Raw genomic sequence first — 26,621 nt, forward strand, 5'->3', positions numbered from 1 at the left:
AATTTCAATTGTTGGCAATCTGGTGGCTAATGTGTATACAATATGATGTTATTTTGCATTTCCCTGATTACATTCTGATTACACTCATTTTGTCTCTTCTGTGAAATGCTTGTCCATTTCTTTTGCCCTTTTTTCTATCTGCTGGAGGGAAGCCATTCTAGTGGGTAGTACCCTTGGTCATTCACTTTGTATGAAAGGAGATGAAGCCTGATATGTAGACATACAGTGAATTCTGGAAAGTAGAAAGCATCATTGGGGACATAGAAGGAACAATGTTGGAATACCAATGGTAAGAAAGTCTAGGAAAGAGATATGTAGATGGACTCTTGGGAGTGGGCTTGAAAGTGCACAGATCTTTGTGTTTCACATTGATATCTGCCAAAGAGCATTCATTGCATAGGAGATTCAAAAATAGCCAGATGAGCAAGCCAACCTTTGTCTTTGGCCACCCAGTACTTGTGTGATGGGCCCATCAATAGGTGGTTATTCAGGCAGAGAGGGAGGCTATGCATGGGCCACCAGCATCATGGACTTCACCTCCCCAAGGCTGATTTAGCTACCACCACTGCTGAGTGCCCAAGAAGCCAATAACAGAGGACAATGGTGAGTCCTTTGTGTAGTACCAGCGATTGAGGGGCACTAAGCCAGCCATCTATGGCAAGTTAATTATATTGGACTCTTTCCACCTTGTAGGGAACAGCGAGCTGTCCTTAATGAAATCCACACATACATTGAATTTGGATTTTCCTTGCTTGCCTGTACTGCCTCTGCCTAATTCTACAGCCTTCTCACTTCCTTCACAGGTTTCACTCTTCAGTAAACTCTTTGCACTCTTAACCAGGTAATAATTTATTAATTATTGCATTATTTTCCAGAAAAACAACTGTAAATGTGTTTTTGTCCCATCCTGTATACTGCAAATCTTCCAAGTCCTCCTCAGACTGGGACCTGTGGTCATTTACTAGGTGACCATGACCACAGAAACAGAAATATCTAGAACCTTCTGAGAGTGATCAGATTCTGGTTTGGAACTGATGCTAATTCTTGAAGACTCACTATGCCACTGTGCTCCATCTTTAGAGTGGGGACTTATGGAGTCAGGTGATAAATTAAGTTTTGGTCTGAATTCATTTCAGTGAGAGCTTGGACCCAACTTGGCAGAATCACCACACATTTTTCTGACCAACTGATCCATGGAGGGGATCAAGTAGGAAGGGTCAAGTAGTATCCACTAGAACTGTACCTCCCTTTCCTTTTACTACTATGGTCAATAACAGTAAATCAAAGCAATACCAAATTCCTGGGGCAAATGAAGAGATAAGAGTCATCACTAAAGACTTGAAAAGTGGAAGTATGATGATTCCAACCCAATACCCCTGTATAACTTTCCCGTTTGGCTTGTGGGAAAAGCCACATGGGTTTGGGAGAATGCTTGTGGATTATTGCTAATTTAATTAGGTAGTACTACCATTCAGAACTGTGGATCCCAATGTTGTATCTTTACTGGAGCAAATCAACACAATCTTGGCACCTATTCCCCCACCAAATATTATCAGCAGAGAAAATCAGAAATAGTTTGCCCCCGCTCTCTTACCCCAGGGTAACTATGCTGTTTTCTGTCAGAATCTAGTCTAAAAAGAAGTTAATTGTCTTTTTATTCCACAGTCAGAATGCTGACTCACTTACATTGATGACATTATGCTAATAAATCTGAGGGGCAGAAAAAACAAGTACCCTATATGCCTTCTGGTCAGAGGACAGATGATAAACCATGTGAAAATTTAGGGGCCTGTTACATGGATGACATTTTTAGGGTCCAGTGGCCTGGGAAATGTCAGGATATCTCTTCTAAAGTAAGAAGAATCCACTCAATCATCAAATGGCCATAAGTTGTTTCTGTGTTACTACTACAAAGAAAGGATCCAATGCTTGGTGGACCTTTTTGGATTTGGGAGGCAACATATCCCATGTTTGGGCATGCTGCTCCAACCCATTTAATGAGTAGCCTGTAAGGCTGCCAATTTTTTTTTTTATCCTCACTTGAGGACATGCTTACTGATTTTTTAGAAAGAGGGGAAGGGAGGGAGAGAGGGAGAGAAACATCGATGTGAGAGAGAAACATCAACTGGTTGCATTTCACAGGCACCCTGACTGGGGACAAAACCTGTAACTTAGGTACGTGCCCTGACCTGACCAGCAAATAAACCCACGACCTTTTGGTTTCTGGGATGACACCCAACCAACTGAGCCACACTGGCCAGGGTGAGGCTACAAGTTTTGAGTGGGATCTGAAACAATAACAGTTTCTGCAGCAAATCCAGGCTGTAGAGCATGCTGACCTATTTCTTGGGCCTTAGGACTCTGCAGACCCAGTAGTTTTGGAAGAGGCTGTGGCAGAGATGTTCTATGAAGCCTCAGTGGAAGCCTCACAACACAGCCCCTTCGATTATGCTTTCCTTACTTGACAATTATTCTTCATCTGACAAGCAATGCCTAGATTGCTACTAGGTTCCGGTAGTCACTGAATTCTGACCACGGATCACCAAGAGACTATGTGACTTGAACTGCCCATCATGAACTGGGTGTTATCTAATCCACTCAATCATCAAATGGCCATGTACAGAAGCATTCCATTGTTAAATGGAAATTTGTATGAAATCAGATCCCAGCAAATTGGGAAGGTAAAAATAAAGTGAATGAGGAAGTGGCTCAGACTCTCATGGTACTTGCTCCTACTGCATCACTGCCTCTCCATCAGCCCACATGTAGGGCCTCAAGGAGAGTTCTCTATGATCAGTTAATAGAGCAAGAAAATGCAGGCCTATAGGTTTTATAGGTGGATCTGCATGGTAGTCTGGCACCTGATGGAAGTGGGTCACAGTTGTACAACTGTCCCACTCAGGCATGGCTCCTAAAGACAGAAGTGAAGGAAAATTCTCCCAAGTACTACATCTGATTGCTATTTTGGTGGAAGGAGAAATGGCCCAGTATACTAATATAGACTTATTCAAGGGCAGAGGCTAAGGATTTTTCTGGAAGAAGAATGTGGAAAGAATAAGATAGGAATTTGGTGATAAGAAGGTCTAGGAAAGATGTATATACATAGGCTTCTTATAATGAGCCAGAGTGTAAAGATACTTGTGTTCCACATAACTGCTCCCAGAGGGCATCACTGTGAAAGAGGCTCTCAATAATAAGGTGGATAAGATCACCTATTCTGTTCATGTTAGCCTCTTCCTTCAGCTACCCTAGTGCTTGCTCAGTAGGCCAAAATACAAAATGGCTGTGGCAGCTGGGATAGGGTATATATATGGTGCCTTCTTTCACCAAAGCTGATGTATCTACCACCACTTTGTATTGGCAACCTGCTTATCAGCAGAGACCAAAGGCTGAGGCAATAACATTGCACCATTTCCCAGGGGGACCAGATAGTCATCTGGTGGCAGATTGGTTACACTGGAACCCCTCCATCACAGGTGGGGGTGCTCACTGTTTTTACAGGAATAGATGCATATTCTGAATAAGGATTTGCTTTTTATGCTTGCAATGCCGCTGCCAGCACCATCATGGGACTCACATAATGCCTGATTTATCACCATGGTATCCCACTCAATACTGCTTCCAACAAAGGAACTCAGTTTAGCCTGAAGGAAGTGTGGTGGTTGGCTCATCCCCATAGAATTCATTGGTCTTATTACATGTCCCAGCACTGAGAAATAATTGGCTTGAAACAATGGTGAAATTTCCTGCTGAAGGCTCAGTTATGGCACCATGGCCTGAAAGTTTAGGGTACTGTCCTACACAATCTGGTAGTATATGCTTTCAAGAGTGGCTGATAATATATCATATAATCTCCCTTGTAGCAAAAATGTATGGCTCCAGTATTCAAGAGGTGGAGGTGGGAATGGCCCCTCTCACTGAAGAAATATTTGCTTCCCATCCTTACATCTTGGATTCAGTGGGTTAAGAGGTTCTAATGCCCAAGGGAGAAATGCTAACCCCCCAAGGGAACATGTTGGGATTCTGAAGTTTTAGAGGCTGACACTGCCTTCTGTCCATTTTGTGCTCCTCATGCTGTTGAATGAACAGGCAGGCAAGGGGTCACTGTGCCAACCAGAGCGGTCTACCCTCATTACCAAAGGCAACTTAGGTTGCTACTACACAATGGAGGTAAGGATGACTATGTTTAGAGTACACATGCTTCACTGGGGTGCCTCTTATCAGTCCTGTCAGCCCTGACTGGTGGCTCAGTTGGTTGGGCATCATCCTGTTAAAGTGAAAGGTCACCTGTTCAATTCCTGGTCAAAGCACAAGCCTGGGTTGCAGGTTTGGTCCCTGGTCAGGTCACATATGAGAGGCAAATGATCGACGTTTCTCTCTCACATCAATGTTTCTCTCCCTCTCTTCCTCCCTTCCTCCATCTCTAAAAATAAATAAATACAGTATTTAAAAAATAGTATGGGTCAATGAAAACTGGTAACCTAATTGAGGTAAGATTTTTAAGGATTCAAATCCTGTAGGGATGAAGGTTTAGATCACTGCACCAGGTAAGGTGTCTTATTTTACTGTGATGCTAACAGAAGGCAAGAGAAACATGGAGTGAGTAGCAGAAAAAGGAAGCTATGATTATCAACTCAGAGCATGCTTCTAGCTACTGGAGCAGGGACTATAGCAACTGTGTTCTATGTTTATAGTCCCCTTTTCCCTTCTACTTTGTATGAAAAGCACTGGTGGTGGCTAATATTTTAGATTTCAAGTGGGAGTATGAATGAATTGACATCACCTTGTAATGATACAGTAGTTGATGGGGCTTTGTACATTCAGTGTGAAGGTATGGGTTTTTCATCTGGACAAAGGGTAAGAGTAGTGTAGAGGGGCAACAGGAATGGTGAGTGCCAGAAATTCTGTTTTTCCTTTCAAGATCTACTTTCCACCCTGCTCGGTTTTCTGACCCCCATCAACTTCATTTTTCTCTTGCATTACGGCTTCCAGTAGCCATCAGCCAATGAAAGGTATCAGCAGATCAGATGATGGAGGGAGAGAAACTTCAGGGTATTTATTCCACAGACTCCCTCCCTGCTGGGACGTGAGTTGGCAATTCCAGTATCAAAGGCCACAGTTCCTGGTGAATGTTCCTTTCCTTATTGTTTCATTTTGTTTTACTTTTCCTTATTTCCTTAGTTTTTGCTAACCACTCCCTTGCCTTGACCCTTCAGGCTTAGGTGTACTACTTTTAGTACCTAAAATGGTGCTTTACCATCCATTTGTTGGTTCCTTTTAATCCTGCACACACCCTTATGCACGGTTCCTTAATTAAAATCTCTTTCGTTATCTCCTTTGAGTATGTCATCAGTTTCCTGTCATGAACCCAATCTAAACAATTCTTAATATTTGTTGATAATGTACCTTCTCTCTTCTTTTTTATAATCAGTATTGCTAGCGGTTTGCCAATTTTATTAGACTTTTCAACCAACCAGTTTTTGGTTTTGTTGATCTTTTCTATTGGTTTTAATTATTTTTCTTAGTATTTGCTATCTTAAAATATTTTTATTTCTGCTTTCTTTCATTTCCTGTTATTGTTTTTGAAACTTCTTAAATTGATGCTTAACTTTTTTATTTCCAGCCTTGTTTCTTTAATAATACAAAGGTTTAGTGATATAAATTTCTTTATATTTCTAAATATTACTTTAGTGGCAATCCATCATGTTTTTCATTAGTATAGATATGTAATATTTTCATTACTGTTCTGTTCTAAGTACTCTAATTTTCAGTATGACCTTTTCCTTTTGTCACAGGAGAAACTCCCAGAAACTCAGTTCTTCTTACCAATGCAGTAAAGAATTACAGATCGGTAAGTCTACTAACATGCAAGCAAGGTTTATTAGTGCTAAGTTCTAATGGGAAAGCAAAAGTAAGGGTTGTAAAATCAAGGGTGGCAAAATCAGGATGGCCAGAGGCTAGGTGGCCAAAAGAGGTGGTCAGGGGCCTGGTGGCCAGAGGCCGGGTAACCAGGGGCCCCCCACATGGCAGAGAGAACCAAGAGAGTAAGTCCTTTGTTCTGAGGACTTATATAGTTGGCGGGATGGGGGTGAGGGAGTTAAATATTGATTAATGGGCAAAGGTGGTACCAGCTCCCCGCCCCCCCCAGAAGATGTTACTACCCAAATGTAGGTATGCATGGGGGTATGTTAACCTAAATCCTTATCTTGTTCCAGACTCTATTTGTTCATTTTGCATACATGACAGGAGGCAGGCAGTTAACCAAAGTTGTTTTATGGGTTTTTCTTTGGGTACTGTAGTCCCTCCCCTTCTCCCTTCAAGGCCTTAGGCTCAAGGTTTTCCTTTCCCCAGCTAGTGGAGATGATACACACAGACTTTCAAGGGCTTCCTCTCTGCATTATCATAGTTTATGTGTGTTATTCAGAATGCCTGGGCACCTTATTGAACCAGGCTCAGGACAAGTGGGTCAATGGGTGAGCCTTTGCTTTTAGCCTCCTGTATTAAGCTCATTATTAGATTGCAATGGTGAGGGCCCTGCCTTTATTTCCTCTCTGATCACTTATTCTACCATAACACTTTGACCTGTAATTTACTTCAATGTATGTTTTTAAATTTCCAAATATAGGTGATTTTCCATTTGCTAGGTACTGTGTTCTATGTACATCTACTAGATTAAACTTGTTCACTTAATATTCATATTTTCTACATCTTTACTGATTGTTTAGTCTGCTTCATTTCTGAGAGATGAATTAAAGACTCTCACTGGGGTGGTGGATTTGTGTATTTCTCCTCGTAGTTCTGTTAATTTTTGCTTCACGTATTTCAAAGAGGTTGAGTACATTTCAGATTAGGATTATTACATTTTCCTGGTGAATTGAAATTTTTATCAATATACAGTTACCCTCTTTAAATCTAGTGATTATTTTTCCCTTAAAATCTATTTTGTCTGATATTAATTGAGCTGTAACAGCTTAATTTTTGTTGATCTTAGTGTTTGACTGGTATATTTTCCCCATTATTTTTACTTTCAAACTCTGTGTCCCTGTGTTTTAAGGATGTCTCAAAACAGCTAGACTACTTTAAATCCAATCTGATAATCTTTACTTTTAACTGGAGCATTTAGTTCATTTATATTTTATACAATTACTGATATATTTAAGTTTAAACCTGCCATCTTTCTCTATTCTTTTTGTCCCACCCTTAAAGAAACGTTTTACTCCTCTCTTGCCTTTTTTGGGTTTGATATCTTTTCTCTTTCTCTCTTTCATTGTTTTTCCTTCCAGGCAGTTTGGAAGATATATATTTTTGTTATTTTAGCAATTGTAATTTGTATATTTAACACAACTGTCTTTTTTTAAATTTTAATTTTTTATTGTTATTCAATTACAGTTGTATGCCTTTTCTCCCCATCCCTCCACCCTACCCCAGCTGAACCCCCCTCCCTCCCCCACCTCCACCTTCCCCCTTGATTTTGTCCATGTGTCCTTTATAGTAGTTCCTGTAATCCCCTCTCCTCACTGTCCCCTACAACTAAGTCTTTAGTTCATAAAAATCCATTTCCAATATTCAGCATTTCATGGGACAGGCCCACAAAGGGTATAGCTTTTGCATTTGTTCTTTGATTATTTTATATTTTGTTTTTATATGTTTTATTCTTGATATAATTATCTGTTTTCACTGAGATGATAAGATTGCTTGACTTTACAATTACCTAAAATCACCTCATCACTCCATTCATCAGACTGCATCAGACTGTCAACACTGGAGGGAGGGAGGGAGGGAGGGAGGGAGGAAGAGAGGGAGGGGGAGACAGAGAGATTGGTTGCCTTTTCTACTTGCCCCTAACAGGGATGGAATCTGAGCCCCTTCAAACTACCAGACCACACTCCAACCAACTGAGCCACAATGTTGATGGCAAAATTGTATTTATTAAGCCTTTTTAAGTTTTAAAAATTGCACAGATAGAAGAGAGAACCTCTGTGTGTCTTTCACCCAGATTTCTAAAATGTTAATATGTTACATTGGCTTAATCATTCTCTTTTTTTCTGAATACATTTTAGAGTAAGTTGCAACATAATGTCCCATTATCTTTAAGTACTTCAGTGTTACAATCAATGACATGACAACAGTGTTAACAACATTGATACAATGTTACATAATCTAGAGCTTTTAAAATACAGACAATTGTTCCAATAATGTCCTTTATGTAGCATAAGAAAATGGGTTTTTTTTTTTGTTTTTGTTTTTTTTCTGGTGGGGATCAGTTGTTACATCTGTAGTTTCCTTTAATCTAGAACTGTCTATAGTGATCTCGACGATTTTGAGTAATGCAAGCCAGTGATTTTGACTGTCCCTTAATATGGGTTTGTCTGGCGTTCCTCACGATTAAATTTAGGTTATGCGAATTTTTGGTATGATGGACTCTACAAAATTAGTTAAAGCTTTACCAGGAGGCACTTGGTATCATGATTTCTTGTTTTTCTAGTCCCTGTGTCTAGCACGTATTAGGTTCTTTAAAAATGCATGTTTGAATTAGTCTGCAGTAGATACTACGGAAGAAGATAAGGGCTAGGAGTCAGCCTCGGGATGGCACTTTTCCTGTTGTAATGGCAAGCGAAGGCATCTGTGAAGGGACCCACGGGACCGGGCGACTTCGTTGGCCACAGGGCCTCGGGCTTCTGCGGGGTGGAGAAGACTGTGGGGCGGGAAATCAAAAGGCGAACTCACAGTTCCCGGCATGCCTAGTGGGCGGCGCTTCACTTTGACCTCTCGCTCGCCTGCTACACATCCGGGCTTCTGCCACTAGTGAGGGGAAGATGGCGGCCGCAACGGTGTTGGTTCCCGTAGAGTGGATAAAGAACTGGGAGAAATCAGGGAGAGGCGAATTGTGAGTGTCGGGGCTGGAGGCGGGCGCACGGCCAGGCCGGGCCTTGATGTCAGCCGCGCTCTCACACATTGGGGGATATTGGGGGTGGGGGGAGAGGTGCGCCCCCTCCCCCATCCGGGCGGCGGGTGTGGATGTTTGGCTAGGAGTTTCTAACTGAGGTGAGGTGCTGTGCTAAAGCAGCGCCGACCACCTTCCTTCCCTGGCCTCGCCGAAATCTCCTTAGCCCGCCGTACCGTGCCGGTTAGCAGAACTCCCGTTTCGTCCCTGCCGGTCCCCGCGCTCCCGCTCGGTCTCTCTCTCTCTTTTTTTTTTTTTTTTTGTCCCCTTCTTCGCTTCAGCTCACTTGGTTCCTTTCTCTTTACGGGCCCGCGCCGGGGGGGTTTCAGACTTTCCGTCTCTCCACTCTGCACCCGTTCGACTCCGCAGTTTGGAGCCTGGCGCCTCCTCTGCCCGAGGACGGCGAACCATCCCGGACTCCCTCCTCTCCACTCCGCCCGCCACCGCGGAGCCCGGGGCGTCGCGAAGAGCCCATCTTGGCACCTCACGTCTTCCCGGGGAGCGGTCTCTCGGACTGTCCCGGCCTTGCGCTGCGCCGCAGGCCGTGAGAGAAGTGTAGTAAGCACTGCCGCTGTGCCCGAAGACCTACCAGCATTTCTTTGCTCCATCTTTTCACCTTAGAAGCCATTTCGGGTTGGACTCAACTTTCGTCATTAAATGTTTCCTAAACCCCATTTTGTCCTGGGACTGAAACTAATTTTGGCAACTCTCCAAGGTTCGCGAGTACCCAGAATAACGCGTTTCCTTTAGTCATAAAACTTTTTTTTTTTTTCGTTAATACATAACAGTAATTTGCCATGCCGGCAGTTTCCTAGCCCCAAATTTCAGCGCTGTCGCGGGAAAAAAAAATTGTTTAAGTAGCAAAACAAACCCCAGGTACTAAAAACCAAATAATTTATTTCTAATTTCCTTCTTTGAATCGCTTTATTAGCTAAAGCTCAGTCCTGTATGAGTTAACTATAGCCAATTTTACCGTCGTTGCCCTCTCCGCTTCCCCGTAGTGGTCAGTTTACGGTTGCTGGTACAGTTTACGGTTGGGACTTTGTTACTTAGAAGGAAACTCGGGGAAGGCGTGCGCAGGTGGTATTGCCTGCCCGTATGGCCTTCCCACTGCACTCGCACTGCTTTGCTTAGTCTTAACTGTGAGCTCTGGATTGGATTGCCTGAGTAAGCGGCCGTCTTAGCCACTTAACTAGCTGAGTGACCTTGGATAAGTTCCTTAACCACTTTGACAGTTTCCCGTTGAGTAAATTGGGAATAAGTACTCAAAGGATTGTTGTGGAGACTAAATATTGCCTGTAAAGCACTTGGCTTATTATAAGTGCTCAAGTGATAACTATTAAAGGTAATATTATTATTATAATCTTTAGATATTTAAACTTACTGTACAGCTCTTGCACTTAAAGTCTGTACCACGTAGGTTAGCAATTAATTGGTCCCTGACTCTTTTATCTGTATACTCTTGTACTCTTAATGAATTGAGAGACCCTTGAAGAGTTGGGACTGTGTCTCAAATTTATTTTGGTTCAATTGTCCTGCCTCCCCCCACCTCCAGACTTTCTAGCATATGCTTAGAGTTCTCACTGGCTTATTAACTGACAAAGAAGTTAATTTGATGAATATTCATCTTTAACTGTTTGGAATATTTTCCAAATCCTTGTACTACCAGTTAACAAATAGCTATTAGGTCCCTTGTGTGCAGGGAAGGCAGGATGGGAAGTTACCAAACCATCATTTCATCTACATTAGATTAGGATAAATCAGTTCATTGTTTACTTTTAAAGGCCAACTTAGTTATTTAGGGGCTGTCATCTTTATAAATTGCTCAACTGCCTCCTTCTAGCTAACTGTTTTTGACAGTTTTACTATTGTGACTCCTACCTTGGAATGACTGGTTTTAGGGCTGGGAGGTGAAATTCTGCTTGGCTTCTGACTGGCAGGCAGTCTTTGGAGAAAAACAAAATGATGTAGTCCAAATGGAATTTTGGATTCACTTTATGTACATTTACATGATGTATGCTACCTGTCACAGTTCCTGTGTTTGAAGAGCTGCTTCAAAACTGTTACTTACATTTAATATACTTATTCCATGGCTTGTGGAATGTAGTTTGAATTAAGAGTATATCCAAATTGGCATAGTCAGTTTTATAATTGTATCCTGCTGTATAAAGAGAGTTTAAACTTGCTAGTTGTGTGATACAATGAAATATTTTAATTAAACACATCACCATTCAGTAGTTAGTTTTCTTTTATTTGACACTTTGTTGCATATAGTCTAAACTTGGATTTTTTCTATCTTGCTAAAGATAGATATGTTAGCATTTTCATTTTATTAGAACAAATGGTGTTGTAATTCAATTATAAAACATCACCTCCTTTGTCTGAAAACAACCTCTTAAAAATAAACCAGCAACTGGAAGTATTAAAAACCAAGGTAAGCTTTTCTTTGCTGATAGCACTCTAGCAAACCTGGTGAACGTTCCTAAAACCCACTCAGCTAGCTTTCTGTAAGAAGTGTGGCCACCATCAACCCAACAATGTAACAAAGTACCAGAAGGACAAGGACACTGTGTGCTCAGGGAAAGCAGCTATGACAGGAAGTAGAGTGGCTATGGTGGGCAGACTAAGAAGATTTTCTGCAAAAAGGCTAAAACTACAAAGAAGATTGTGCCAAGGCTTTATGCATTGAGCCCAACTGCATATCTAAGTGAATGCTGACTATTAAAGAGACACAAGCATTTTGAACTGGGGCGAGATAAGAAGAGAAAGGGCCAAGTGGTCCAGTTCTAAGCTTCATATTTTGTTTTATTTTGTGACAATGAAATCTTGAGGATATGTTCTCTTCAGGAAACAAACAAAAAAAAAAAAACAAAGGCAATGTGCCACCAAATTATTAGTGAATCATATATAGATTTAGCTTTCAGAATATGACCACTGTTTAAAATTATATCTTGGGTGGATTTTTCCTTCTTAGCAAGATGAATTAGCACATTAGCTTTAGCTTAACTGAATGTTACCTTTTAAAAAATGCATGACACATTTCATGAAGTTCATTTATTGTCTGTTACTTCTTACTAGTGTAAGTCTGTATTCTGGGAGTTGTAGTAACTTCAGCATCATAGTGTTAAAGCAACGTATGAGATACATGGGGCATTTTATAACTTTAAGAGAGGGCAATTCTTAATTGTGCCTCATGAAAAGCAACTGTCTATTAAGATGGAAAGTCTTGACTTTGAAGAGTTTTTTTAGGTAATTAGGAGAAAATCCCCACCCCCTGGTATTTTGCCGTCACATATTTAGCTAACCTGTTCTTTCCAGAGATACTGATTATGTTTTAAATGGTAAATTACAGAACTTTTAAAATGATCTCTTTGACAATATCAAAACGACAAAGGAGGACTACCAAACCATAATAATTGTGTTCTTTCCAGTAACACATCTATTCTTACAAGTTTCACATCTTTTTTTTTTTTTTGGAGTTACTTTTTAAAAAAGATTTTATTTATTTATCTTTAGAGAGAAGGGAAGGGAGGGAGAAAAAGGGAGAGAAACATCAATGTGTGGTTGCATCTCTCATGCCTCCAACTGGGAGCCTGGTCCACAACCCAGGCACTTGCCCTGTGTGGGAATCGAACCAGCGACCCTTTGGTTCGCAGGCCAGCACTCAATCCACTGAGCCATACCAGCTAAAGTGTTTCTTTTTTTAACTTTACTTTTTATTGTTGACACTATTACAGATGTCCTCATTTTCTCCCCCTTTGCCCACCTCCACCCAGCCCTGGCCCTGTTTTCCCTCAGGCTATCACCCCACTGTCGTCTGTGTCTATGGGTTATGTATATAGGTTGGTCTGCTAATCCCTTCACCTTCTTTCATCCTGTCCCCCCTCCCCCATCCCTATGACAGCTGTCAGTTTCTATTTTCTGTTTGTTTCTATTTTGTTCATTACTTTATTTTGTTCATTGGATTCCACATATAAGTGAGATCATATGGTGGTTATCTTTGTCTGACTGACTTATTTCACTTAGCATAATAATTTCCAGGTCCATCCATTCTGTCACAAGAGTTAAGAGTTTCTTTTTTATGGCCAGTATTATTCCATTGTATAAATGAACCACAGCTTTTTTATATGTCATCTACTGATGGACACTTGGGCTATTTCCAGATCTTGGCTATTGTTAATAACACTGCTGTAAACATAGGGATCCTTATATTCTTTCTAATTGGTTTTTCGGGATTCTTAGGATATATTCCCAAAGTGGGATTGCTGGGTCAAAAGGCAGTTCCATTTTTAATTTTCCTGAGGAAACTCCATACTGTTTTCCACAGTGGCTATACCAGTCTGCATTCTCACCAACAGTGCACAAGGGTTCCCTTTTCTCCACATCCTTGCCAGCACTTGTTGTTTGTTGATTTATTGATGGTGACCATTCTGGCAGGTGCAAGGTGATATCTAATTATGGTTTTAATTTGCATCTCACTGATTAGTGAAGTTGACCATTTTTTTCATATGTCTCTGGGCCCTCTGTCCTCTTTGGAGAAGTACCTATTCAGGTCTTTTGCTCATTTTTTAATTGCATTGTTTGTTTTCCTGGTATTGAGTTGTATGAGTTCTTTATATATTTTGGATATTAACCCCTTATCAGAAGTATGATTTGCAAATATGTTCTCCCATACAGTGGGTTCCCTTTTCATTTTGTTGATGGTTTCTTTGGCTGTGCAGAAGCTTCTTTTAGAGTTTTAGTTTCCTGATGATTTCATATTAGTGTAGGACTTGCCATGGATAAGCTAATAAACTTGTGTACTGGTAGATCCAATGGAGAAAATGTTTTTAATAGAAATCATCAATACAGTGAGCTGAGCGTTTCATTGTGTCACAAGCAATCTTAATGTAGGATTTATGTTCCAAGCTCTTAATCTGTAGGTATTAGCCTCATGTCAGTGCTTAGTCAGATTTTGAAATACTTGCATGTGTTGATTATCTCTACTTATCTGTTTGGACTTAATTCTTTTAAAAATATTTACATATCAATTAGAATTTTTAGGTCTTATTATTGGTAGTTATAATAAAGTTTTAAAATTTAATTGCAAAATGTTTTGGTTACCATTCTTTTTATTCTACTGCTAAATGCTTTTACACATTGAGAACTTAAGTACATTTGGATGTTCACTAGATGTCTGATCTGAATTCTTTGGAGGGAAATAGGAGGGGGGGTGGTCGTGGCAAATAGAAATTTCTAATCCTAAGAAATTTTAGTCTTTGTTAATTGAATCTTTTTTTCTGTATTTTTTTTTAGTTTTTTTTTTTCTTTTTTCTTAAAGGGTGCCCTAAATTCAGCTGAAGCTTTATCTGAAACATTTCCTTCATGTCTTAGTTTTCATTTGGCATTTATTTTCTGATTTCGACTTGTATTCGCAAGTTATAAATCTTGGTCCATTTTCTTGGTAAGAGAAATGCATTCTTCAGGAATTGTAGCAATATCGAATTCTTTTTAGGCTACTGCTTTCTTTGTTAGAAAAATTAAATTATTCTGCAATGCTTAAATATTAAGGTAGAGTGAGTGCTATTAATGTACTTGTGTGCAGGAACTTCTGTTGTCTTTCTTTAAGACATTTCCTGTTCCCTTTCCTCCTCAAATGCATGCTTTCATTTTCATAAATGTATATTTCAAGTTAAAACTACATGTCCCATTATTCATTTTTTTGTGGGTTATGTCTCTCTTCTGACAATGATAATAGAGGTAGCACTTTACTTAACCAAATTTGCTTTTTTTGTTGTTTTGTTTTTAAGAATTAATCAAAGTACAGATTGACATTAGTTTCCTATGGGAAATCAACTTTCAGATGTTGATTTTAATCAAGTAGTTCAGGCTTGTGCTGTTTGCTTTTTTACTACAAAATGGGAACAACTAAGGTGGTAAGCTAAATACTCATGTTAAGAAGAAGTCACAAAATACTTCCATCCTTAATAGGATTTCAGACATTTTATTCAGTTCATTTCACAGACCTTAGACAGAAAGTAGATTCTGTCTTTGTTCTCAGGGACCTGAGACAGCTCTCCACAATAGCACCAGACTGTTTTAAAAGTGGAAAAAATGGTAAACTCAATTATTTGGAGTTTATTAAGGGACTGAAATAATTATTTGAATGTGGACTGAGGCAGAATATTTATTTTTAAAGTCACATTAAAATGGGCAACCATTGGAGGAAGTTTGTTTTTCCCTTAATCATTTAGAATGGAGTACTAAAACTGTTTCAACAGGTATAGTAAGATATGCAGCATGCAGAAACAATTGTTTCTTTAAAGATACTTCATGATCTTCTGTTAGTGGATTGCTTAGGGAGAAGAGCACAAACCTACTGATTGGGGGAAATTTCTTCGTGATTGTTTTTGGTTTCCTCCTACAATTCAGGAAGAACTGTTTTGCACTAGGGAAATAAAAATTTCTGTTATGCAAGTGAATTCTCCCTCAGTGATTCCTTACACAATTTGAGCAAATATTTTTTTAGATTTTATTTATTATTTTTAGAGAGAGGGGAAGGGAGGGGGAAAGAAAGGGAGAGAAACATTAATGTACAAGAGAAGCATCAATTGGTCGCTTCTCACACACCTCCAACTGGGGGCCTGGCCGCAACCCAGGCATGTGTCCTGACTGGGAATCGAAATGGTGACCTTTTGGTTCGTAGGCTGGCACTCAGTCCACTGAGCCACACCAGCCAGGGGTTGAGCAAATATTTGAGATGATAATTAATAGTTCATGTTGATATTACCATCTGTATCCTAATGAATATGTTTGTGGCCTTGTGACTGATAAGATGGCATTATATTTCATTTATGTCTTAAAATTATGTAACAATGACTATACCGTTAGATTAGTCGGGATTTGGACATTTCCCCCTCTTCACTGGGAGAATTATCACAAAAGACATAGGCATTAAGCTTATTAAAACAAACAGAAAATGAAACTACTGAAAATGTGAATAAGCACAGACATTCACCATAAGGACTAGTTGGCCTTGCTTTTTAGTAATCTGGGCACAAGATGAGTTACTTGATTCCATTACATTCTTCTGTCAAAGACAGGTTTGCTGCTACTATATTTTAAAGGGGATTGAAGCTATAGGGACAGTGAGAACTACAAAGGGGAACTTTTCTAATACTTTATACAAATATTGAAGCAGTCTTCGTACATTTTCTTATGTATTTACTCTTGACAAAAAACTTAGGTTGCAGACATTTTTAGGTTATATTCTCTGATACTAATCTGAAGCAGATGATATTTCTATGTTGCCTATTGGAAGGAAGATTGATTTTGTTTCCTATTCTAGATAAGGTTATGGTAGGTTTAACATATTGAGAAATGAGAAGCTTAACCACTGTTCTCAACACATTGGAAAGCCCTGTCTAGTTCTCCAGGGAAGTAGTTGAAAGTACTTGGAGTCAAACTTAAATCAGTTTATTTTACCATTTCCAAGGTGTTCTCTGAAAAAGAAATTTTTAATAGGAGTTGGTTAAAAATGAAACTAAATTAGATTTTCAGACTATGCAGATTTAATTTAGCAATTATTCTCCATTGGCAAGGCCTTTTTATACTTTGGTTTTGAAAATAATTTTGTGAGTTCTACAAGTGAATTGTTGACCAGGAAAAGTTGACTTTGATTTTTAACAACCTTGTACTGCTCATCCTGATGATGGAATATTGAAATAATGAAAAGACACAGAGAGCTGAGCTTTAAGGGCATGGATAATCTACAAAGTATATAGTCTCTGTGGATGATTGTAATGTGGCATCATATTTCATCTTAGGTGTGATATATAAGCATATTCTATAAATTTGAAAATGACTTATTTTATTGACTATGGAAAAAAGGATTGCTAGACATAAAAGAGTAAGACATATTGGTGTTCATTTGTTCTCTTTTTTGTTAGAGCCTTGTGCAATTGTAACAAGAATATTTCTTTTCCTAAATTTTGAAATTAAAAAAATGCAGAAAAGTGCATAAAACCTAAATGTAAAGCTTAAAGAATCTCTAAGATGCACACCTGCATGTAACTCATACCCAGGTCAAGACAATAACCTTCCTTGCAGATTGTACCCTCCTTTCCTTCCCTGAGGTAGCCATTGTCATGATGTTTATGGTTTTCTCTTCCTTGTTTTTATTTACACTTTTACTACCCAATAAATTTACATTTTTCTTGGACTTCACATAAGTGGAATCATAGGGGCCATATTCTGTTGTATCTGACTGCTTTTGCTCAACATTAGGTCTTTAAGATACATTCATATTTTTGTATGTATTTGTGGTTCATTGATTTTCCTAGTTACAAGATGATCCATTGTATAATCATACCATGATTTGTTGATTTCTTATGCTATTGATGAATGAATTTGTTTTCAGTTTTTAGCTGTTCCCAACACTGCCAATAGAAATATTCTTATATAAGTATCTTGGTGTATACAAGCATATGTTTTGTGGGATATATATAATACTTCAGTGTAGAATTGCTGGGTTCTGGATTGTGATTATACTTAGCTCTATTAGATACTACCAAACTATTTCAAAATATACTCCTACCAGCAGTATATGAGTGTTCACCGTGCTTCACATCCTGGCTAACATTTAGTATTGTCAGACTTAAAAATTTGTCAATATGATATGTTCTAATGGTATTTTATTGGGGTTTATATTTTCATAGGCATCTTTTAAGTTATTGGTCATTTAGATTTCTTATTTCTTGTGAAAGGCCTCTGTATCTTTCCCTCATTTTTCTATTGGATTGTTTGCATGTCTTTCATTGCTTTGTAGTTCTTATTTTTTTTAAAAAAATTATTTATTTTTAGAAAGAGGGGAAGGGGGAGAAAGAGAGGGTGAGAAACATCAATGTGAGAGAGAAACATCAATTGGTTGTGCCCCGATGAGGGACTGAACCTGCACCATAGGCACGTCGTACCTTGACTGGAAGTTGAACCAGTGACCTTTTGCTTTGCCAGATGATGCTCAACCAACTGAGCCATACTGGTCAGGGATATAGAGGTTCTTCATATAGTTTGTATTTGCACCTTCTGTGGGTTACACTGTGTGTGTGTGTGTGTGTGTGTGTGTGTGTGTGTGTGTGTGTGTGGCAAATACCTTTTTATTCTTCGGCTTGCATTTCCACTCATATAATGATGACTTTTGATGAACAGAAGTCATGCTCTTTAATGTAGTCAAATTTATCAGTCTCTTCCTTTATGATTAGTGCTTTTGTGTTTAAGTAGTCTTTCCTTATTTCAAGGTTAATGAACTTATCCTCCTTTGATTTTTCTGTAGATGTATTATTTTGCTTTTCATTAAAGAAAAAAATCTTCACCCTGAGCTTTCTGGACTTCTTGGAAGTCTATTTCCTTTGCCAGAGTGGGGAAGTTCTCCATTATTTTTTCAAATAAATTTTGAATTTCTTGCTCTTCCTCTTCTCCTTCTGGCACCCCTATGATTCCAATGTGGGAATGTTTAAAGTTGTCCCAGAGGTTCCAAAGCGCGTCCTCATTTTTTTGAATTCTTGTTTTTTCATTGTCGAATGTTTATTTCTTCCTTCTGGTCCACACCATTGATTTCAGTCCCAGTTTCCTTCCTGTCACTGTCGGTTCCCTGTGCATATTCCTTTGTTCCACTTTTCATAGCCTTCACTTTTTCCTGTATTTTGTGGCTGTACTCAACCAATTCTGTGAGAATCCTGATTACTTACTTCCAGGAAGTCCAGGAAGCTCAGAGATTCCCGAAGAAGTTGGACCCAAGGAAGCACACACCAAGGAATGTCATAATTACATTAACCAAGATTAAAGATAGGGAAAGAATCTTAAAAGTAGCTACAGAAGAGGAGACAGTTACCTCCAAAGGAGTTCCCATAAGACTCTCAGCTGATTTCTCAAAAGAAACGTTACAGGCAAGAAGGGGTTGGAAAGTATTCTAAGTCATGAAAGGCAAGGACCTACATCCAAGATTGCTCTATCCAGCAAAGCTTTCATTTAGAATGGGAGGGCAGATAAAGTGCTTCCCAGACAAGGTCAAGTTCAAGGAGTTCATTATCACCAAGCCCTTATTATATGAAATGTTGAAGGGACTTATCTAGGAAAAAGAAGATCAAAATATGATCAGTAAAATGACAACAAACTTAACTATCAACAACTAAACCTAAAAAAAAAAAAAATCCCCAAATAATCTAAGGAAAAAACTAGAAGATGAACAGAATTACAGAAATGGAGATCATATGGAAGGTTATCAGAGGGGAAGAGGAGGGGGAGAATGGGGGAAAAGGTACAGGGAATAAGAAGCATAAGTGGTAGGTACAAAATAAACAGGGGGAGGTTAAGAATAGTATATGTAATGGAGAAGCCAAAGAACTTATATGTACGATCCATGGACATGAACTAAGGGGGGGAATGCAGGTGGTAGGGGGGTGCAGGGCGGAGAAGAATAAAGGGAAAATAGAACAACTGTAATAGTATAATCAATAAAATATATTTAAAAGAAAAATAAATTAAAAAATCCTCACCTGAGCATATGTTTATTGATTTTACAGAGGGAGGAAGGGAGGGAGGGAGGGAGGCAAGAGGGAGTGGTGGGGGGAGAGAGAGACATCAATGTTAGAAAAAAAAAATCAATTGGTTGCCTCCTGTACACTCCCTGACCAGAGGTTGAACCCACAGCCTAAGTATGTACCCTGACTGGGGATTGGACCCACAACCTTTTGGTGCATGGGACAACGCTCCAGCCAACTCAGGAACCCGGCCAGGGCTTGCTTTTCATTTTTAAGTCTTGCCTAGCCAGAGTTGATTTTTATGTATGCCGTGAAGTAGGGGTTGCAATATGCTGTTGTGTGATGTGTAATGGAGAAAATCCAGCCTCATAGAGGAAAGTAGTTGGTTAAAGGGACATTTTAATAGCCTTTTCAGATAATTGTAGATATTCTTTGATATCATATCAAAATTCATAGTGTGGTAGTTTCTGGATGATTTGTTTCAATGCCAGGTCCAAAACCACAACAGTGATCTTTTGTAATTTGTTAAATTAAAATCCATTTGTTTCTCTTTTATACTTGGAATCTTCTCCCCATGCATTATTTTGCAGCATTGTGCTTTGTCAGTTGGGAAACATTGGTTTCACTAAAGGATGCAGCTCTTCTAAATATTGACATAATGCATTGTTAATATCAGAGAACACACTCTTTAGTATCACTGTACTATCAGGAATCTATGATTTGGGAAGTAGTTAAGTACATGGTGGCACATACAATGTTTTCCAAATTTTAATTTTTTAAATTATATTTTATTTATGCTATTACATTTGTCTCAGTTTTTCCCTCTTTGTCCCCCTCCACCCATCCCCCTACCTCCCACAGGCAATCCCCAAACCGTTGTCTATGTCTATAGGTCATAGCATGTATGTTCTTTGGCTACTCTGTTCCCGATGCTGTGCTTTACATCCCCAGGGCTATTCTGTAACTACCTATTTGTACTTCTAATTCCCCTCATCTCTTTACGTGTTCCCCCACACTCCGCTCACATTTGGCGACCATCAAAACGCTCTGTGTATCCATGATTCTGTCTTTTTCTTGTTTGCTTAGTTTGCTTTTTAGATTCAATTGTTGATAGATATGTATTTTTGCCACTTTATTGTTCATAGTTTTCATCTTGTTTTTATTAAATAAATCCCTTTAACATTTTATAAATAATGGTTTGGTGATGATGAACTCCTTTAGTTTTTTCTTGTCTGGGAAGCTCTTTATCTGCCATTCAATTCCAAATGATAGCTTTGCTGGGTAGAGCAGTCTCGGCTGTAGGTCCCTGCTTTTCATGACTTTGAATATGCCTTGCCAATCCCTTGTAGGCCGAAAAGTTTCTTTTCAGAAATAAGCTGAGAGTCTTATGGGAACTCCCTTGTAGGTAATTAACTTTTTTTTCTCTTGCTGCTTTTAAAATTATCTCTTTATCTTTAACCTTTGGCATTTTAATTATGATTTGTCTTGGATTGGGCCATCTTGTTTGTGACCCTGTGCTTCCTGGGCTTGCATGTCTATTTCCTTCACCAAATTAGGGAAGTTTTCTTTCATTAGTTTTTCAAATAGATATCCAATTTCTTGCTCTTTCTCTTCTCCTTCTGGCACCCATATGATGTGAATGTTAGACCTCTTGAAGTTGTCCCAGAGGCTGCTTATACTATCCTGGTTTTCTTTTGGATTATTTTTTCTTCTTGTTCTAGTTGGTTGTTTTTTTCTTCTTTATATTCCAAATCACGATTTCATTCTTGGCTTCATTCACTCTATAGTTGTTTCTCTGTAAATTGTTCTTTATTTTAATTAGTATATCCTTTGTTTCAGACTGGATCTTTTTGAGGTCCTCACTAAGTTCCTTGAGCATCCTTATAACCAGTGTTTTGAACTCTGCGTCTTTTAGATTGCTTATTTCCATTTTGTTTAGTTCTTTTTCTGGAATTTTGATCTGTTCTTTAGTTTGGACCGTGTTTCTTTGACTCCTCATTTTGGCAGCCTCCCTGTGTTTCTATGTGTTAGGTAGAGCTACTTTCATTCTATGTGTTGGTAATGTGGCCTAATGTAGTATGTGTCCTGTAGGGTCCAGTAGCACAGCCTCCCCTGTCACCTCTGCCCTCCATGGAGGATCAGCTGTGCAGGGGCAGGGTGGTGGTGCTCAGACGTGGTGTGTATCTGTCCACTGGGGGTGCTGGCCCTGGGGTTTCCTAGTAGTTCAGGCCAAGGTCAACCCCCACCTGTGTTTTGCCTGGGGTCACCCTGCCTGAGCTATAAAGCTATCTGAGATGGCTGCTACTTGTGCTGGGCTTGGAGATTCCCAGGTGAAACTAAGCTGTGAAGTTAGGCTGGCTACTGCTCATTCTGGGCCTGGGGCTCACTGAGGCCAGCTGTAGCTTGTTTGAGAGTATTTAGGAAGTTGTGTAGTATGAGCCAAGGCCAGCCATTCATATGGAAAAGAATCTCTGGGGCTGTCTAAGGTGTGTCAAACAGTGTTAGCTAGGTTGATGGAGTCTCAGATTTGGCACGAGCTTGCTGGCTTTGTAGCTCTGTGGGGGGAGGGTTTAGAAAAGGGACAGGGGTGTCTGCTCGCCTTGATTCCAGGCACTTCAGTTCCTCCCAGTATGCCACTGGTGCCTTTCAAGCTGCTTCTCCGGCGGCTGCTTCTCTGGTGGTGGAGCTCAGAGAGAGTGAGTCTGCGTAGATGAGTCTGTGTAGGTTCTTTAAGAGGAACTGCTTGGGCCTTCACCAGTTTCTTCCACCAAATCAGTCCCTGCTGGTTTTTGCATCAGAAGTTGTGCGGACTTAATCTTCCTGGTACTGGAACCCTGGGCTGGGGGACCTGTTGTGTGATTGGGATTCCTTGCTCCTGAGATATCCCTTTTGAATTTTTATCCACTACACGTGGGTGTGGGAGCAGTTTATTCTGTATCTTCGCCCTTTACCAGTCTGGATGGATATGGTTTCTTTAATTCCGTAGTTGCCGTACTTTCATTCAACACAATTTCTGACATTTCTGAGTGATGGTGCTTCTTTAATTTAGTTGTAATTTTGATGTGGTTGTGTGAAGAGGCGAGCCATGTTTGCCTAGGCTGCCATCTTGACCAAAAATGGTTCTTTTTAAAAATAGTTTATATCCTTTTGTTGAAATTGTCACTTATTTATGCATCAATTTCCTGGGCTAATTGAGCATATTTATGATGGTTAAATTCTTTGTCAGATAATCTGTGCACCTCTAATTCTTTAGGGTCAGTTTTCTGGGCTTATTTTGTTCCTTTTTTGGGGTCATTTTCCCTGTTTCTTTATGTTCCATGTAATTTTGTGTTGGTATCATTGCACTTGAAAAATACTCTTTTATCCCAGTCTTTTAAAAAGTTATTTATGTATTTATTGATTGGTAGAGAGGAGGAAGAGAAGGAGAAGAAGAAAAGGGAAACATTGACTTTTTGTTTCACTTATTTATGCATTGATTGATTGATTATTGTATATGCCCTGACTGGTGATCGAACATGCAGCCTTGGTGTATCAGGTGGATACTCTAACCAACTGAGCTCCTTGGCCAGGCCCTTTCCCAGTCTTTATGGACTGGCTTAGTGCAGGGAAAGGCCTTTACCAATCAGCCTGGTTGTAGACTCTGGGGGGATTCATATGTAGATTCATATGTAGATTCTGTAGATTTTTTTCTACATATGTCCTCCGGTCTTAAGAGTATTGATTACAAATTAGAGGGATTTTCCAGTTTCTTTCAGAAGTATGTACTTTCTTTATCCACAGGTCTTATGAAGCCCAACACACCACTCAACACTTTGTTGTTATTAGTGGCCCCCCAGGCAGCTAGAGTGTGCCAAGTACCATCAGCACTCTAAGTCAGGATAGACTGAAACCAGTCTCTCAGACAGTCCCCCCAAGAGCTGGACTGTTGGACACATGCTCCAGTCCTCTCTTTCTCCCCTGAAGGAGAGGTTGCTGAGCTGTATTAGTCTCTGTTTGCTGGGTTCTCTGGATCTGCAGCTTGCCACTCAGTTCTTCTTTGTTTTCAGCAAGTTATCTAGGCACCTAGAGTATGTCAGGACCTGTATGAGGACCAAGATATTCCAGGAAGAAACTAGTCCGTCAGGCAGCCTCCTCCACCAGTCAGAACGTTAGGTGTACTGTTCAGTCTTCTCTTTTCCTCCCCACGAGAATTTGGGAGCTAGGCGTTCCCTTCCAGTTGTGTGGTCCTGTGCCAGGAGGAGGGACTATGGTGAGTGGGCAAATTTTCTTACCTGCTTTTATGAAGCTGGTTCACTGCTCGCCTGGGATGTAGAAGTCTCTTAGCTTGTTTCTGAATTTCTCATAAAGGGAATTGGTATGTGCTTTGTTGAATTGGTGTTTCCATGGGAGGAAGGAAGGCCTGGGGCTTCCTATTTTCCCATCTTGCTGATGTCACTCCCATTGAGCACATTCTTAAGTGAAACTGGCTTTTGTTTGTGAAGGGTCATGAAAAATAAAATAAAACATTTCGGTGATATCTTACATGAGACTGGCTCTATTCTTTCCTTTAATTTCTTGATCATGAAGAATCAATGAGGCAGTTTGGTGTTTCTGCCTTGATACATGCTAAGGTGCCAGCAGTCTTATCTTCCTTTGCCTTTGAACATACAAATGTTAGTATAGCCAAAAAAAGGAAAATGAAATCTTAGTATTATCAAAAGTATAGTTCTGACCTTGCAGAACTCCAGACAGTGTCTTGGGGATCAAGAGATTCTGAACCCTTGAACTGCTACTTTATCAATTTATAACAGTTCCTTTCTATTCCCATTTTCTAAGAGTTTTTTTTAAAAAGGTTTTATTTATTTTTAGAGAGAGGGGAAGGGAGGGAGAAAGAGAAGCAGAGAAGAATCAGTTGGTTTGTTGCCTCTCTCACGCCCCCAACTGGAAACCTGGCCCACAATCCAGGCATGTGCCCTGACTGGTAATTGAACTAGTGACCTATTTGGTTCACAGGCTGAAGCTCAATCCACTGAGCCATACCAGCCAGGACACATGGTTGGTCTTTTAAAAAATAGTAATGTATGTTGAATATTGTCAAATGTCTTTTATGCATCTGTTGAACAATAGTGTGATTTTAAAAAGCCGCCTTGATGTGGTGAATTAATTTGAACCACTTTGTGTATTTGGGATAAACCCATATTAGTTTTGGTATATTTTAATATTTTCCATTTATATATATATGTATATATAATAGTAAACATATTTAAATACCATAAGGCACTATTATTATTATTATTATTATTATTATTCAGTTAATATTCATTTAGAATTATCCATATATTTAATCACCTTTTTCCTCATTATTTCTTCTTTTGTTTTTGGTTTTTGTGTCTCAAATACAAGTGAAAATTTATTTTTTAAGTCACAGAGGTAGAAAAAGTGAGGCTGCTGGGCTGCATGGGCTCAGGAAACAAGTTAGAGAGTCAAAAGAAGGGCCCTTGGAACTTAGGGAGGGAGGGAGGTAGAGAGAGAGAGAGAAGCAAGCAAGTGCGCTCCTTGTCATTTCTTGCGGCAGCTCTAAGGTTAAATGTAGAATTATTTTTATCCTGACTAAAGAATGTCCTTAAGCTTTTGTTTTAGTGTATGAAATCAGTTATTGTTTGAAGTTCAGTCCTTACTTTGCCTTTTCTTGGAACTGTGTTTTTTGGATATAGAATTTTAGGTTAGTAGATACTTTGTTTTAGCACCTTGAATGGATCTTTCACCTTTCTCTGGCACTCAGTGCTCTTGTTGAGAAGTTCTGAGGATGATGATGTCTTTTTTTCTTAGTTGTTTAAGTGGTTTTATCTTCGGTTTTCTTTAGCTTTATTATAATGTGCCCAGATGTGGGTTTTGCTTTAGTTTTGGGAAACTAAATTATTGGCTATTATTTCTTCAAATACTTCTTTTGCCCTGTTCTCTCTCTTCTTTCTGGAATTCAGTTGAGCATACCTGTTTTCACTGTAGCTTATATACCCATTCTTCTTTGCTGAAGAAGTATTCAAAATATAAGTATTTCTTCTTCTTTTTTTAAAACTTTATTATTGGAAACAATCTCAAACAGATGAGAAAGTAGAATAATATGATAACCCCTCAATAATATATCATGAGTTGTCAACTGCTGGCCAATCTTGTTTCTTCTATAACCCCACCAATTTCCCTATTCTGTTGAAGTAAATATCATATGATATGTAAATATTTCAGCATCTATTTCTGAAAGATAGTCTTTATAAAGTATTCCAGTAGACTCTTAAATGTTAATTTTTAAAATACTTGTTTGAAACAGGATTCAAATAAGGATCCATACATGGTGATTGACACACCTCTTAAGCCCTTTTTACTCTGAGGATCCCCCACCATCTTTCATTTTTCCTAGCAATATATTTGTTGAAGAGACTAGGTCATTGTCCTGTAGAGTTTCCAATAGTCTGAATTTAGGTCAGGGCTTTTTATTTTTTTAAGACAACTTCATAGGTGGGTGGTATATTCTTTCATCACCATCAGGAAGCACAGAAAGTCTGATTGTCTCTGGTGTCTCTTGTGATGTGAAAAGCCATTGAAGATGCCTAGGTCTTTTAATTCATTAGGAATCTTAAAATGGTAATATTGTAATTCTATCATTCCTTCATTATATATTAGCTGAAATACTTAAGTACAGAGACATTTCTTATCAACTATTGGCTCATATATGAAGGCAGAATAAGTGCTTGATTTTTTATTATGTTTTACTAGTTTTCAAAATAATGAATTCATTCACTAGCATCCTCCAGTTCTGACCAAATGTCGTTTTTAGATTTGTTTTATTCTTATTATAAACTGGTGGATTTAATCATGTGATACATTTTCAAATATTTTTAGTTGATACAATTTGCTCTATAAGGATCATCTTTAAGGTTTGAAATTAATGCGGACTATTTCTGTTTTATTCTAGTTTGCATTTATGTCGGATCCTCAGTGAAAATAAAAGCCATGATAGTTCGACTTACAGAGGTAAGAATTTTAAAAGTATCATAGCTAGTATTTTTGGCTTGGTCAATATTAATAAATATCCCATTTTCATCAAATTGTTATGAATGAAAATAAAAGATATAGGATAGTTCACATTATTTAAAACTTTTATATGAATATATTACAGTTAAAAT

At 39.0% G+C, this 26,621-nt stretch overlaps 1 protein-coding gene across 9 annotated transcripts in view; it reads left to right on the top strand.

Moving 5' to 3' along the window:
- Positions 1 to 8,671: 8,671 nt before the first annotated feature.
- The window catches only part of THOC2 (THO complex subunit 2), a 116,923-nt gene continuing 98,973 nt past the window's right edge, over positions 8,672 to 26,621 (top strand). For all 9 annotated transcript variants that reach the window (XM_053916991.2, XM_053916993.2, XM_053916996.2 and 6 more), the window contains exons 1-2: positions 8,672 to 8,887; positions 26,411 to 26,469. In XM_053916991.2, the coding sequence (XP_053772966.1) occupies positions 8,817 to 8,887; positions 26,411 to 26,469 (130 nt within the window). In that variant the 5' untranslated portion in view covers positions 8,672 to 8,816. The remainder of the gene's footprint in view (positions 8,888 to 26,410; positions 26,470 to 26,621) is intronic.

This window comes from Desmodus rotundus, chromosome X, assembly GCF_022682495.2.
Source record: "Desmodus rotundus isolate HL8 chromosome X, HLdesRot8A.1, whole genome shotgun sequence".
Lineage (NCBI taxonomy): Eukaryota > Metazoa > Chordata > Mammalia > Chiroptera > Phyllostomidae > Desmodus > Desmodus rotundus.